Source organism: Triplophysa rosa, linkage group LG15, assembly GCF_024868665.1.
Source record: "Triplophysa rosa linkage group LG15, Trosa_1v2, whole genome shotgun sequence".
Classification (NCBI taxonomy): domain Eukaryota; kingdom Metazoa; phylum Chordata; class Actinopteri; order Cypriniformes; family Nemacheilidae; genus Triplophysa; species Triplophysa rosa.
Window position 1 is genome coordinate 7,554,423 of NC_079904.1, and position 15,581 is coordinate 7,570,003.

At 38.1% G+C, this 15,581-nt stretch overlaps 2 protein-coding genes across 2 annotated transcripts in view; one reads left to right on the forward strand and one right to left on the reverse strand.

Annotated features, from left to right (window-relative positions):
• Positions 1 to 6,652: 6,652 nt before the first annotated feature.
• ddx1 (DEAD (Asp-Glu-Ala-Asp) box helicase 1) lies at positions 6,653 to 13,215 on the reverse strand. Its single transcript, XM_057352378.1, has 26 exons — positions 13,163 to 13,215; positions 12,990 to 13,041; positions 12,796 to 12,859; positions 12,653 to 12,682; positions 12,424 to 12,520; positions 12,264 to 12,311; positions 12,021 to 12,104; positions 11,852 to 11,935; positions 11,676 to 11,752; positions 11,520 to 11,592; positions 11,244 to 11,320; positions 11,010 to 11,124; positions 10,783 to 10,921; positions 10,639 to 10,699; positions 10,463 to 10,561; positions 10,283 to 10,372; positions 10,020 to 10,208; positions 9,758 to 9,809; positions 9,517 to 9,663; positions 9,326 to 9,417; positions 9,159 to 9,231; positions 8,903 to 8,975; positions 8,745 to 8,787; positions 8,564 to 8,659; positions 8,310 to 8,430; positions 6,653 to 8,214 (listed from the first exon to the last, which is right to left on the reverse strand). The coding sequence occupies exons 1-26, from the start codon at positions 13,176 to 13,178 to the stop codon at positions 8,084 to 8,086; spliced, it is 2,223 nt and encodes a 740-aa protein (XP_057208361.1). The 5' UTR covers positions 13,179 to 13,215; the 3' UTR covers positions 6,653 to 8,083.
• Positions 13,216 to 13,452: 237 nt separating this feature from the next.
• Positions 13,453 to 15,581, forward strand: part of nbas (NBAS subunit of NRZ tethering complex) — a 147,322-nt gene continuing 145,193 nt past the window's right edge. Inside the window, 3 exon segments of the mRNA XM_057352377.1 lie at positions 13,453 to 13,587; positions 13,931 to 13,982; positions 14,308 to 14,344. Coding sequence (XP_057208360.1) covers positions 13,495 to 13,587; positions 13,931 to 13,982; positions 14,308 to 14,344 — 182 coding nt within the window. The 5' untranslated portion in view covers positions 13,453 to 13,494.

Genomic DNA, 15,581 nt, shown 5'->3' on the forward strand with positions numbered 1-15,581 from the left:
TTTCATTATAAAGTGTTTGTGAATACATTTTGTTGGCCCTCAGGAGTACAGTATAGCAAATCTGTACACACACACACACACACACACGCACGCACACACGCACACACACACACACACACACACACACACACACACACACACACACACACACACACACTTTGTCTCTCTTTCTTTGTTTCTCTCTGCATGAATGAGGTCTGTACTGGCGGCATCAACTAATCCTGATGGAATGCACCAGGAATGTGAAAGATGAGTCAGGGTTTGAGAGAAGGATTGAGACATAGGGATTATGCGGGTAGCATATCAAGAATTATCTAATGGCCCTTTCTCTTGGAGACGTACATGACCACCATGTGAAATGAGTGTTTTTGTGTTGTAGGTGAGCCTTTTGTCATAGGTGTGACACCAAACAAACATTTAAGGCTTTTGATCAGGGGTCTTACACTGCTGGCTTGTGAGTTGCAAGTTATACTGCATGACCGGTGACAGATGCCCAATTTGTATGTGACACGCTGCACAGCAATTCTAGCCATGCATATTATTTTATCCATTTACAAAAGAGTGTGAATTGAGTGTGTATTTGTAGTTCAAGTAAGTCTGAGACCTCTGCTCTAGATTCAGTAAATCTTCACTCCAGTCTCAACGGTTCACTGTGTCAGTCAACGACCGCTGAGAGTTTATGTTGTCTGCAACTTCCAACGGCTTTTCCCACGAGTTTGGGTCTGTCTCCACACCTGGGTGGTTCGTTTCATGCCATTTCCTCATGAAACCCCGTCTATGTGGGATATGCGACGTGTTTTATCAGGACCCGTTTTCATTGACGGTTGGAATATTTCGTAAGGTTTTAGTCCCAGCAAACCTGCTTGTCTGCACTTGTCTTTGGAATCTATTGGATGTTTTTCATCTTGAAATCAGGACTAACCAGACGATGTGCGTGAATTACTGTAACTGCCCGGAGGGCATCGTTTTTTGCTTATGAGCTTTTGGGCCTGGATGTCTGTCTGAATGCTCACGGGGGAATATATAATTGCTGTTCAAACTTCCTTATGAAACCAAATATGTGGGTATATATTGATATGATGCAGTATAAACTTATAACTTATTTAGGTACATGTAATATGTTATATTCATTATGTAATGTAATATTCAATTATATATTTTCTTTGATGTCACTATAGAGGGGTGTCACCACCAGTGTTTGGGGCTTTGGGGAGTGGGTTTGACATCAATTAGGTACTACACACGCACACGCGCACACACACACATGCGCACACACGCGCACACACACACAATATGTCTAATGTTTGATGGCCCCCTGAAGGATGATAAAACGACACATCACGGGGGGACTTCCGTCAATTCAGCTATTCCCCTTAACACACACGTAAATCAATGGACGGACATACGTGTCGATTCAAGCATGTGTCAGTGTTTTATTATGTGTGTGAGTCTGACTGATAGTGACAGTAATGGCTTTGTAGAGCTGATGAGAGAGATTATTTTCTGTTTCTTTTGTTCCACTGTGGAGTTTGAATTTATATACAGTATAAAGTGGAATGAAATGATGTCAACTAAAAATATTGTAAATACAAGTTATGTGGCCATAAACGACCAAGCAAAGTCGTATTCACAAGTGGGAAATTCAGTGATGCCCATGTTTTGGTGTTGTGACATTTGAAATTTGCATATCCATATGAAAAGTGGCATAAAGCCACGGTGCAGTTGGTGGTGGAGAAGGATTCTAAAATGTTTTTATAATAAAAAAATTGTAGTTTAATAAAGCCAGGGTTTTTATAAGAGGGCACATTAATGTAAAGCTAATGACTCATCCTTTGACAATTGCTTTATGCAGAACAAATATTTATTTTGGTTGGTACCATGCATAAATAATATAGGTTGAGTAAAAGGGATGCAGGTGTACTTCTTTATGCACACCTACTTATACAATACACAAAAATGCTGTTCATTCACATATTTAGCAAACTATTTTATCCAAAGAATCATTGAATGCATTCTGACCATGTTTTATCAGTATGACTTTTCCATGGAAACAAACCCATCACCTTGGCATTAGTAGCACAATTCTCTACTACTTGAGTTATCAGGCTCATCATTTACTTGTACGTTCATTGTTCAAGTCATATAATGACAGCTTAGCTCGGAAGTAGGAGATTCTCAGGTTCACTCAATGGCAACGTACCATCTCCCCATCTGTATCACCCCCCAAACCGAAGTGCCTGAGAGTATCAGTTAACCCCAGTGGGCTTAGGGGGATCTTATCGTTAGCGCTAACGGCTAGCTGCAGTGAGTGAGATATAGGGGCTGTCGTGCAGGTCCAGCTCCTGCGGTTAATGAGCACGGGGGCCGTTAGATGCAGACACAGCTGCTCTGATTTAGGCGCCAGTCCTCTCTCCTTCCCACTACTGACAGATGCAGTGGTGGAGCAATATGTTACGGGTGAAATCAGAGACAAGGTATTGAGTTGTCTAGGTGTGTGTGTGGGTGGGTTGTACAACGAGCTTTAACAGACATTCTGTGTTTCATTTGCCGTTGTATGGCATCACATGGGTGCTACACACACTCTGAAAAAAATGGTGCTATAAAGCAATAAAAGTGGTTCTTTGCTCGTAATCATAGGGGAACCACTTTTAGTGCTATATAGCACCATATCTTGGGGCTTCAGAGGTTCTTCAGTGGTTCTTCAGAGGTTCTTTGGGGTGACCGAGGTGCTATATAGCACCGTTTCTGTATAAAGAACCTGTTAAACCCCTGTATGGTTCTTCTTTTTTTTTATATAGCACCTCAGTCATCTCAAAGAACCGCTGAAGAACCACTGAAGCACCAAAATATGGTTCTAAATAGCACTAAAAGTGGTTTCCCTATGATTATGAGCCAAGAACCACTTTTAGTGCGATATAGCACTTTTTTTAGAGTGCAGAATACATAAAATGGACCTGTCACAACAGAAACACAAAAGAAAAAAAAGTATAAAAAGAAGTATATAATAGATATAATATAAATATATACTATATCTGTTTGTATGATATAAAATTACATATTTTGTACAGTTTATATTTTATATAATTTAATTATTTGCCCTATCTTTTTTTATCCATCACATGTATTCAAATGAATTAAATATATTATGCAAATAAATAAAATGACTATTACATACCCCATAGAAATGATCTAAGGATCTTTTATCAATAAATTTGCACAATTTTGGCTGAATGTGCAGCATACACTGCAAAACACATAATATTTGTGTCTTGTTTTCCAGTAAAAATGTCTAGAAATTCTGAAATCAGGATACATTTACCTGAGAAGCAAAATGTGTAGATGTTAGATATTTAGTCCTTTATATAAACTATAAAAATAAACTAAGTTTATTATTAAAACAAGCAATCTGCCAATGGGATGAATAAAAGTTTATTTTCTTAAATAACAGTCTTTCTTACTTTTCTGGTTGAATGGTTCCTTAAAGAACCTTTAATGTTTGAAAAAACTTCCACAAAAAGTTCTTTTTTTGGAGAGAAAAAAACCCTCTTTAGATAGCGAAAAAGTAAGGAACTTTAAATAAAAGGTCCTTGGTGAACCAAAATGTTTTTTACTGACATCACTGCGAAGAACTTTTTGTAGCTCCTTTAATTTTTAGCACCTTTTATTTAATAAAAGGTTTCTGATCCTTTCTAAAGGTTCTGAACCAAACAGAACCGAACAAAATAGTCAGCCTTAAAAAAATAATTGTATGCATTACCACAGGCCGGATGTTTTTTAACCAAACTCGAAATCATAAAGTCATGAACCAACTAACTACCCAAACAAGTAGAATGAAACAAGAGGCATGGATTGAGTCAGAGGATGCAAACAAAAGAAAGAACAAATGAATGAGAAAGGAGGTCAATGAAAGAGTGAGGCCAGCATTGACAGAGGGTCACAGAGAAGGAATCCATAGGCTGATGGATGAGAGCTGGCCTTTGAGAAGAGGCAGAACAACAGAAAGTTGAGCGAAGGAATAGACATGGGTGCAGCAACAGACAGATCGCTAGACGGATGAGCATGAGCTCTCTCTAATGGCCGGTCGCAGTCCTAAGCGGGTCGCCACGGGTCAGAGTTCACGCTGGGTTTAGGGTCATCTTCACCGACATAGAGTGATGAGCCAGGATAGAGAGGAATGTTCTTCATGTACTACATCAACATTTTCACAAACTTTCTGAAATGTTGTCAACCTAGACAGGTAATATAAATGGGTAGATCATATTTGGAATGTTCTGCTAGGTGACCTGTTGGACTGTGTTCTTGTATGAATCGGCAAATTGAACCTGGTCTGTTCTATTGATCGCAATCATGATACACTGATGGACACTTGATTTTGATTTTTCAGATTCATATTCGAGTCAAGTATCTATCTAAAGTATCACCTGTCTGTCTGTCAGGTGGGCTTAGGGGTCTGATGCAGTTTACCGAGACCCCTGAGGGAACTGGAGTTTTAAAGGCTTACAGTAACTGAAATCCATCTACTCCTCCCCCTCATCGTTCACTCTCTTTCCCTTCTGCTTCTCCCCAGTGTGCGCTTTGTGCTGTCTGGCAACAGATCAAAGCACGTTCGTGAATGTCCCCCATGGGTATGGAAAAGAGAGATAGAAGATATACAGTGAAGTGAGATAAACCGTTCAAATAGTGACTAAACTTAACTCCAACCATTTTGTTTAATGTGGGCACAGTTGAAGATTTGGGCATTTACGAGTATTCCCTCCCCTTCTGCTACCGCTTCCTCCTTCCTCTGTCATCAAGTGATGCTAAATCAAAAGAAATTTTATTTTTTGGAGTGTGATTATGTAATTCATTAATCCATCTATTTATTTATTGGTGTATATACTAATCCCCAGTAAAACATCCCAGGGTGAAAGTGTAGTTCACCCAAAACACAAAAGAAGATATTTTGAAGAAAGTTGGTAACCGAACAGCGCTGGCACCATTTACTTCTATTGTATAACCAATGCATGCGAATGAGGGCCAGTTAACAACATTCTTCAAGATATCTTCTTTTGAGTTCTGCGGAAGAAAGAAAGTCATACAGGTTTGAAATGACATGAGGGTTAGGAAATTATGACAGAATTTTTATTTTTGGGGGAACTATCACTTTAAGGGTGAAGCAACAAAGGGGCATACATTTCATACACTTTAAAATGCACTTCTAACTTAGTATTTTTGTCTTGTTTTCCTGCACAAATGTCTAAAAGAACATATTAATAACATATGAAGAATTAATATAATATACCACATAACCAAAGCAAAACAATTCTGAAAAACTTTTTTTGTTTTATTTATTTTCTTACCCCAGTAAATAATAATTTTTTTCTGCATCATATCTGTTTATTCTAATACATCAAATGTTGTGGATGGTGCTCTTGCTAACATTTTGTATGGTATCTGTATGATTCGGTGCAACTTTGTTTTATCCTCATAGAGCTGTGGTGCTCAAACTGGCCCCAAAATGGATCCAGGGGGACACGGATTTTGTGGTATTTTTTTAAATATAGAAATTTATCATAGATTTTATGCAACTAAACACCATAAAAAAACCATCAACCAAAAGAACCTCCAGCATTGTATAACTGAATACGTTTTTGGTTTAATTAAAATTCTAAATTTAAGATTATTAGTCTTTATTTGGGGGGCTGCAAAGCAATGCACTCACAACTAAAAAGTTTAAGAACCACTGTCATAGAACACACACGCACACACACACAACAGTTAAGGCTCATAGTTTAAGATTATAGAAGCAAAATCATAATAATTCACTTTAGATTACAGAACTTCCTCTTTGCGGTGGCCCAGTGTGTCCTTTATCCGCTTTTCCTGTGTCTCTTTTCTCCAGCACTTCATTACGTTTGAAAAAACAGCTCTGATTGGTCAAGACACATTTACATCATCAAGGCATGTTGCAACTCAGGTAAATTACAGTGAAAATTGCCTGGATTAACATAACCAAAACGAAACAAAGCTAACGTGGAAGTTGGGGAACTAGTATACCCAACAACCCCAATTTTATCTTCTGTTGAAGCATCTTCATACCAGACCCTGTAACCTGAGAGAGGCATTGTAGTGACAGCACTTGCTCTTCCTCTCAACTCATGTGATCTGTGTTACCTGCCACAGGGACATTTCTCATTACCAGGTGCAGAGTAAATGCCCCATGGGTCTGATGGGCGGGACTTCCTGTCCCTTATTTTCAAACCGTAATCCTTCGCTCATACATAAATCCCTCACAACAGTCAAATCCGTGGGGAATAGGAAGGTGGAGGCTTTACAGGTACCTGTAAGAGCTTCCTGGAATGTGACTGAACTTACATACCCCCTGTTTGACTCAGTACTTTACTTGTGGCGGGCCCCTGGTTAAAATTTTACCCCGTCTAATCTTTGTTCTGTCCGCACCTTTTAGCATTTATGTGACGATAATTGTGCTCAGACAAATAGAGCAAATATTCTGAAATATGTCATTAGTCTGTCGAGTAGCATGTTGAACGGGTTAAAAGTGAGACAGCAAGGCTTAGGAAAAGAGCAAAAGGCCAATGTGTGTGTGAAGGCATACAAATGTATGTAGTGTCATTGTTAGCGCTGGAAATAAAGACACACTTGGACAGCTGGAAACCATTTACTCTCAAAGATGCTTAGAAGTGTGCATGGAAACACACGTATACACAAACGGAGTTACTGCAGTTACATAACACGAAAGAAAGCTAGAAACGTGAAGAAAAAAGAAATCCCTCAAATGTTAGTTTATTGATTATTTTGACATCGTTTCAGCTACCTGTAAAAGTGTAACAGCCCGAAATAAAATTCCCACAGAATATTGCAGATTTTCCAACCAAATGTGTGCAGAAACTGAGAAAGTTCACAGATTCAGTCTGGGCCTAATTATGACTACGGAAACTCAGGATTTGTTTAGATTGTGCATTGGCAAGCTCCGTGTTTCATCTTTTGTGTGGATCTATATTCTGTTATATAATCAGATTTAGGGCAAGAATCCAAGAAAAGGTATGTGTGGTCTCGCGTGTGGATTAGTTTAAAACACATGGCTGTTTACAAGCGCTGCTGTTCGTTTGGGTGTAATTACAGAGAGACGTCCTGTGTGTGATCTGAGTTTAAACGGTAGTCTCTAATAACACAGGCTTGCCGGGTGACTGTATAGTTATGTAATTTTGGATTATTAAGGACTTTTAACTTCATTGCCCTCTTCTGCTGTAATATAGAGAATAGAGGAAAAACTCTTCAGACACAAATCATAAAAGGTGCGTCTTAAACGTAGGCCTACTGGAAGCCAGTCTCTCTCCATCAAGACAAGTGCGCCCCCTAGTGTTAATAACGGTAGAGCAATCAAACTCAAAGGAATTCATTGTCAGTGCAGAAATATTTATAGTATGAAACTTGAATTTAGTTGGATTAGTGTTAGTCCTCTGGATATACTAAATTCTATATTTTGAGATATTAAAAAAAGATTGAATAAAATACTCAAAATTTTATGCCATTTAAATGTATTTAATGATGTCTCAAATGCTTTGAAAACACACTAGGGCTGTCAAAAGATTCATCACGATTAATCGCATCCAGAATAAAAGTTTGTGTTTACATAACATATGTCTATGTACTGTGCATATTAATTTTGTATTTATAAATACAAACACATACACAAGTACACATATTTAGGAAATATTTACATGTATTTATTTATATTTACCAATAATTGAAATTATATATAAATGTTTATTAATATTTAGATTTTTCTTAAATATATGCATGGATGTGTATGTGTTAATAAATACAAAATTATTATGCACAGTAAACAGATAAATATTATGTAAACACAAACTTTTATTCTGGATGCGATTAATTGCGATTAATCTTTTGACAGCCCTAAAAATTACATTTCTTATTTATAAAAATCAAATTTTCTTTGCATGTCAAACCATGCGAAACAAAATGAAATGATTTTTTGTAAGGTTAGTGATGCATGTTTTTACATTTACATGTCTTTATTTAATTTAATGATGAATAAGTGCTAGTTTGCGTGCCGGTAGCTTTAGAAGGCTTTGAAGAGCTGGTTGGGTAGATAGCAGAGATGAAGGAAGGATGTCTGTGCCTCTCTCTCCAGGTTGGCTAGTTCTCGTACAGTTGGGGCCAATATATCCACATGGCCCTTATAAAGACCACCTGGTGTGCATAGGGGAAATAGGTAATAGAAACAGGCAATAAAAAGAGTGAACAGAGGCATACAGGACACAAGGAAGACATATAAACACACTCACCCCCTGTGGCCCTGCGCTGGCCGTAAGTCACTTTTCCATCAAACTCATCGACGGGTACTTTGATGTCAGGTTCACATTGAGTGATAGTGCATTTTAGATGTTCCTCTATTTCAGACAACAACTATACAAAATAATTTAAATAAACAGGACTGTCAGAGTTGCTTAGATTTGTATTTAGTTCAATGTTTACAATTGTATCCCCTGTGTTTTCTTTTGCTGCAAAAATACAGAATGGCGCAACACCGAGTTCTCACCTCTTTTTCATTATACCAGATAGTGCATCCTCCGTTTTCCTTGAGTCTGGTATTATTGCAGCTTTTTCCTCTGCTGGGACAACTGTGATACCACACCTGTGTGTAATCCCCCCAAACAGACACTGCATTAGCACGCACGCACACACACACGTTCCAATTCAACAAATTCCTTCCTACTTGCCTTCTCCTTCTCCATAGCAACCAGTGAAATAGCCAGACCCATCCTGTAGTGACATCACACACATCCATGAATGACTCAATGTAATCACAAATGTACAGGCATGCTTATCTTCACATAACCAAGAAAGAGTGTCGCTATGAAAGCATGTTGGACGTCACCTGTCTGCTCTGCCGACTCTTCCAATGCGATGAACGTAGTTCTGCTTTTCATCTGGTAGAGTCACATTTATCACTGCAGAAGAGAAGATAATATTGCAATTGTGAGCAGAGGTAGAAAAGCAACAAGGTATTTTTCACCAGCCAATGATATCCCACAATCCTGTGCGTGTGGTTCAGGCATCACTTGACACTTAGGTTTTTGGTCATTTCAGACCTACATATAAGAAGTTGAGAAATACCGGCTCTTTATTCTTACCATACGGAACACCGCGGATATCTATTCCTCTAGCAGCCACATCGGTACAAATCAGAAACTTCACATCCTGTTTCTGAAGCAAAGACGACAGAAAAATTCATGTGACTATGATTACTAGGCAAGCTATTCAACACTTCATCTTACTCCATATTTTCCACTTTTTTTACCTTGAATATCTCCAAGTTGTATTTGCGCTCATTTGGTTTCCTGTCACCGTGAAGACAAACACAAGAGAACTGGTGTCCTTTCTTGTCTGGGCCTGTAGGAAACAATTTGACAAATCGTCACTCAAGCCAAATGTTTGCATCCAGACCTGATGGCACATAATGGCTGTTAGATAAGTGTCTGCTGGGCTAACCTCCTCCGTGTTTGATAAAGTACTCCTCCAAATTATCACAGTCGATCTTTGTCCTGCAAAAGATGATGGCCTGATCCATTTTATGCTCTTTGATGGCTTTCAGCGTGTATTCTCCTTTAAGAATCTTGATGGCCTCGGACCACATCTCTGATATAAAACCATATAAGAGGATTTAGTTACAAGCACTTTTTATATCAGATCCTTTTTATGGTTATAACTGATCATGTAAGGTGATTTTCACCTGGGCTGTTGGCTCCAGGTCGTGTGTCATCTTTGGCATGAACTTCATCAGTCTGTAAAGGACAAATTATCACTTCATTTTAGCACCAACAGGGTTAACACATTGCTTCAAACATTCGATGCTGAGGACATACAGGACTGAAACTATCTAAGGATTCCATTCAAATAAACACCTAGCCATGTTTTTAGTAACTTAGCACTATAGTCAATGGTCTACTGTTGAGTATAGAAGCACAGTGGAGTGAGATCTTAAAATTGTGTACCCTGATGTGGTTCTTGCCCGGTTTCTCCCACAGCTTGTCGTTTTTGGGGTAGACTGGCACCACCACGTGATGGACGGTTTCTGGCACAGAATCTTCTCCTTTCAGATCCACCCATGTGGGGAAATGCATGATCTTCTCTGAGAGCTTCTTTACTTCGAACGAGTGCAGCGTGGCAGAGCAAACTATCACCTGCAACATAAGAGGTTCACCAATGAAGAACTGTACCCGACCCACTCAGGTAAAGTACACGAAGCTTCAATCACCTGTAGTCTCTTGCCATCTGAGGTGACCTGGGGGATCTGATTGTAGACCCTCATAATGAAGTCAGTGTAACCAGCTGTGAGGAGTCCGTCCTGGAAACAAAGTCAGGTGTGTTTGTTTATAAAAATCTACTTTTCACATCCAACAGAAATTCATAAGTATGCTAAAGGTGTTTCACATACACACTCATCCAGCACCAGGAAGCGGACTTGGGATAAATCCAGTTTCTTTGTGGATATGAGATCATCCAGTCTGCCAGGGGTCCCAACTACAATATCAACCTTAAAGAGCAAAACAATTTGATAAAAATCCTGATTTAATGTTTTAAATTCGTAGTCTAAGAGATTTGGGCACTTACCCCACTTTCTAAAATGGAGAGCTGTTCTTTAGCAGCCACTCCTCCCATAATGAGAAGATCCCTGTGGTGACATCATATTTTGATCCAAACACTTCACCACACACCAAAATGACAAAACTGCAACTCTTCTGTCACTCATCTCACCTTAGTTTGGGGTTCTCAACATATTTCTTGAACTGGTTGACATTGTTAAGAGTTTGTTCAGCCAGCTCTTTAGACGGTTCAATGATCAGAGCTCTAGGGGCGTTGGAACTGGATTTGACCTCGCTCACTTTAGCGCTGCCTGAGGACGAAAACAAATGACCAGTGGAAACATCAATCAAATACATTCGCTGCAGGCATTAATTCATCGAATCTGATTTGAAGCTCACCTGTCTGGGCGGATTTGACCACATGGCCATCTGAAGCCTGGCTCAGGGCAATAAAGCCATCTTTAGGTTGGTTTTTGAAAGGTTCATCACCGAAGTTGAATTTCAGTTCAGCGTTCTTATAAGGGCACCAATTTGTATGTCAAAAGAATGTGGCACATATGAGAATGTTCACAATTTTTGCAGCAATTATGAAAAAAAGTGTGAATTGGAAGCAAAAGGGTTGTTGTTGTATACCTTTAAAACACAGGAAGCAAAGAAGGGCTGGGTTTTTAACTGTGGAGGGATCTCAAATGCCAGACCCAGATCATTACCTGTGAGAGCCAATCAGGAATCAGTTACAGCAACTTCCATGTGTTTTCAACGTATCATTTGAAAGTACTATTTATGTCTTAAATCTGAATAATAATTTTAGTGCCTTCACTGCCTTATGTGAAAAACATCCACAATACTACAAAAACATTATCTCAAAGAACAGAACAAAAAATAAAATAATAATTAAAGACATCTTACCATTTTTGGAAAATGACAAATGACCTTTGTCCATATCTATGTAGCAACCGATGACGTCATGCATAGTGAACTCCTGGAAAACACAAACAGTAAATAACATCTACCACTTCTTAAGGTTGAAACAGCCTCAGATCCAAAACTCCCATCACGCCGTACCTCTCCATAACTATCAAACTGCTTATTGTGAGATTTCTTCCCAGTTCCCCCAAAGCCAAATCCATCCTTGTCCGTCCCTAAGAGAGTAAAACCGGATAACAAAGATTGTTGTTATTCATATTATAACATCACTAGATCAGTAAATAAAGTCAGACTGAAAGGCATAACAAACATACCCAAGTCTAGTGATGCTTGGCTAGTGGACCAGCCCACCCTGCACAACCCTTGATCGTGACAGGACACCTCATAATAATATTTCCCTAGACAAAAAGGAGGCGAATGTATCTTCCAAGGATCCTTCTGGTTTTGAAAACAAACAAAAACACAAGAAGGATGTTCTCTAACCTTTTGTGACCGCTTTGGTGGAACGGCAGCCATGCCACTCTTTAAATTCTCTGCTCTGGCAACACATGCCATCAGGACCAATAGCTGGAGAAACAAAAGGTGTGCAATATAAAAATAAAAAAACTGCCCGCAGAATCACAAATTTCTCAAGAGAGAGAAGTGAAGCAAGGAGTGCTTGATGTTTTCTAATGAGCCTATTTACATTTAATACATATGATGTATTAAATGATGTTACACACTTACCAAATGCAGGACTTCGGTCATAAGGGTTCATCTGCCATTTATTGAAAACTGAGGAGGGCAACAAACCAAACAACAACAATTAACCAAACAATTGAGACCAACGGGATCTACTTTATATGCAATAGGATCATCCAGCTCATTTATGGAAGGTGTATAATACCTGCTCCTCCTGTCTTTACAGCACCGCGTCCCTTCTTTCCCTCCTGCAGGTCTTTAAGGGTCTCATAGACTATTTGGATGAGTGGAATACTAAAGGCCTAAAACCACATTGACTTCATTTTTTGCATTTCATCATTACCATTTTTCTTTTTTATATTTATTAACATGGAAAACCCAACACTGCTGTATTACGTATAAACATTTACGAAAGCAAAATGTTTCAAACTTACTCCAGTTTTTCCACTTCCAGTCTCAGCTGCCTGTAAACAAAACAGAGGCAATGATATAACATACATACACTTGAGAAGCAAAATATTTGTGAGGACCCCCATAGAGGCACAGATTCCGCACTAGAAACCGATTAGCATCTCACCATGAGCACGTCTCCTCCACCCAGAATCAGTGGGATAGATTCGGCCTGAATGTCTGTTGGCAGCCTAAAGGGATTAAATCATCATTCACTTTAGTTATGAATGGATAATCGGGTCATTAATATTTATAAACAAATACAGTATGTGAGACGTGTAACTTTAGCGAAAGAGAACCAAATAAGATTGTGTAACTCACAGCCAGTCCATTTCTTCCACTGCCTGGGCAATTTCAGCCATCACTCCCAATTCTGGAAGATATAACGAACAAATAAAGATCGACAATATTGCAACGTTAACCACATTAATCGTTGTTAAACAAGTTTTAAGATAATACTATTACCAGTAAGTAAAAGTAAAAGTAAATATTACCAGAGTACGCAGCCATACTGTCAAACTCCTGAGTCTCTCCACCGGAAGTAACGTGGAATATAGCGTTTGACAGGGTGTTACATGGAAAGCCTTCCCTGTATGTCGTGCTCACTTTAGTTCCTCTGATTCTGTTTGTATTTTAAAAAGAGACACAAATGTTAATTTACTCTCTTCAACTAAGTACTATTAGCAATTAAATGTTTCTGTTAAATCTAATTTTTGGGAACCATTATCAATAATCAGTCACGGTATTAACTAGATTCCTAATACCTATAAGTGTACTTCGCAGGCTGCCGTAGTGTGACGTTGGCGCTGGACAGTTCATTGAAAACATGGCAGGTGATATTAAACTAGAAGACGAAGAGGAGAATATTCTATATGATTTACTTATTAACACCGAATGGCCACCCGAAACAGACACTCAGGTTTGTCACAATTCGTTCGCTTATTCTGAAACAAATGCTTTTGAACTTGATTTTGAGATATATATGGAGATTTAATGACAACTGTTCGGCGCAAGTGGAGTTAAGCCACGTATCCAAGTTCATAATCATGGCAGTGTTTATAAGTTAATATGACTGTGCTATATCATGATGAAGATTGACAGTGCACATTTCTTTAACGTATTACCGCTTATAAACACTGCTGTTATAATGCGGTTATAGCGGTAAAAGTTCATACTGTCTTCATACAGGGGACTGTAGACTTACTCTAAGCTCATTGATTAGATATTGTCAGAATAGCACATGTTGTTTTGTTTTATTTCAGCTGCGTGGACTAAAAGAACGCAACTGTTCACTTATTGCCAAGGCAGTAACAGGTAACGTTAACTAGAATTGCATGAATGAGTACAGGTATGTTCTGCAGTTATGTATATACAGTAATATAAAAATGAATAAAATAAATGATAAAATGAGTTAAAGAGGGCTGCATGTAGGCAGTACGTTTGAACGTCACTACAATACACATAAGTGCTGTTTAGGCAGGTCACTATAGGTTTGGAGACACGGCCGTAGTGTATTGTTTTATACACATCTGTTTTTTCAACTATTTGCTCACTGTCATTGAAATATGTGTCATTACAGTTACAGCAGTCATATTTCACACTCACTGGATAATTATTTGACAAATATTTTGTCTTACAGGGCCCTTCAGGTTTATTCTTCATTACCTTTGGTACAGGTGAGATATTGTGCTTTAAACCCTTCACTGTAAACTCGGACAAGTTGAGTGTACTTAAACATTTTGAGGAAACCTATTACATTAAAACTGTTGAGTAATGTGTATTTGATATATGAGTAAAGAGAACTTAAAATTTATTGCAATGCCCTTTTATACATGGATGAGCTGAAAATTTTAAGTAGACTGAACTTAAAATAATTAATAACATCAAATGTTCTGTCAAACTGTGAAATGTAATAAGTTGACTTTACTAAAAAAAACGAGGAAACCGATTACATCAATATTTTTAAGTAAAGAAGTGTTTTAATTTTAGGTTAGAAGAACTCAATAATAATTGTTGTCTGAACTTACTGATCAAGTATAATTAAGTACTGCTGACTCAAAATCATTACTTAAGTTAACTTATTATAATAGTGTTCACTTTACTAAAAAAAATATTAGGACGTGATTAACTACCATTATGGTGATCAGTGTTTGCTTTAGTTGGGCTCTTGACTCTTGGCTTCTGTTAAGTTAATTTCTCTCTCAGTGCTTGTGTGTGTTTCAGAAATAACACATGCGCATTGATGAACAAGTGATCTTTAAAAAGGTCAGTTTGGAGTAGATTTCATAATACGTATACATTTTTACAGAAACCGTTGTAAAGAAGAATGAGTTTGTCTCTTTTCTAACTGATGAAAATGTTTCAGTTCATAAATACACAAGGATAGTGTCAAACTAAAGAATGATTTCAACACTCATCATACAAACCTCAACAATGGTGACAATCATCAAACAAATTCAGATAAGCAGATCAACTGCAATGCATGCTGGGAATCATGAATGAGTTTTGTACTATATGTTACCCAGCATGCATTGCAGCATGAAGCTGTTCAGTTGATTGTCACCATTGTTGAGATTCATACACCGATTCTAAATGTCTAACTGATTCAGAAATATAACAGTTTTGTAAAAATCTTTTATTCTGTTAATTGTCCGTAACACTGCTTTAATCTCTTTAAACTGTGTCATAACTCTGCATTCACATATTAATAACAGTACACACTCAAAATTACTTTACAAACTGCCTTTACAAACTACATAGTGATTTAATAACTATCATATTCTGACCACACTGGATCGCAATTCTCTTTGCTGCAACAGATGTGTTTTAACACACATCGACAGCTAAAGAAAACTTAACATTAAAACTCAAGAGTCGAGAGCCCAACTAAAGCAAACACTGATCACCATAATG

Coding starts and splice junctions, on each gene's coding strand:
- ddx1 (XM_057352378.1), bottom strand. Junction 11,125..11,243: donor TTGCTTCCTGTGTTTTAAAG/GTATACAACAAC, acceptor TGCCCTTATAAG/AACGCTGAACTGAAATTCAA. Junction 10,209..10,282: donor CAGATGGCAAGAGACTACAG/GTGATTGAAGCT, acceptor CTTATGTTGCAG/GTGATAGTTTGCTCTGCCAC.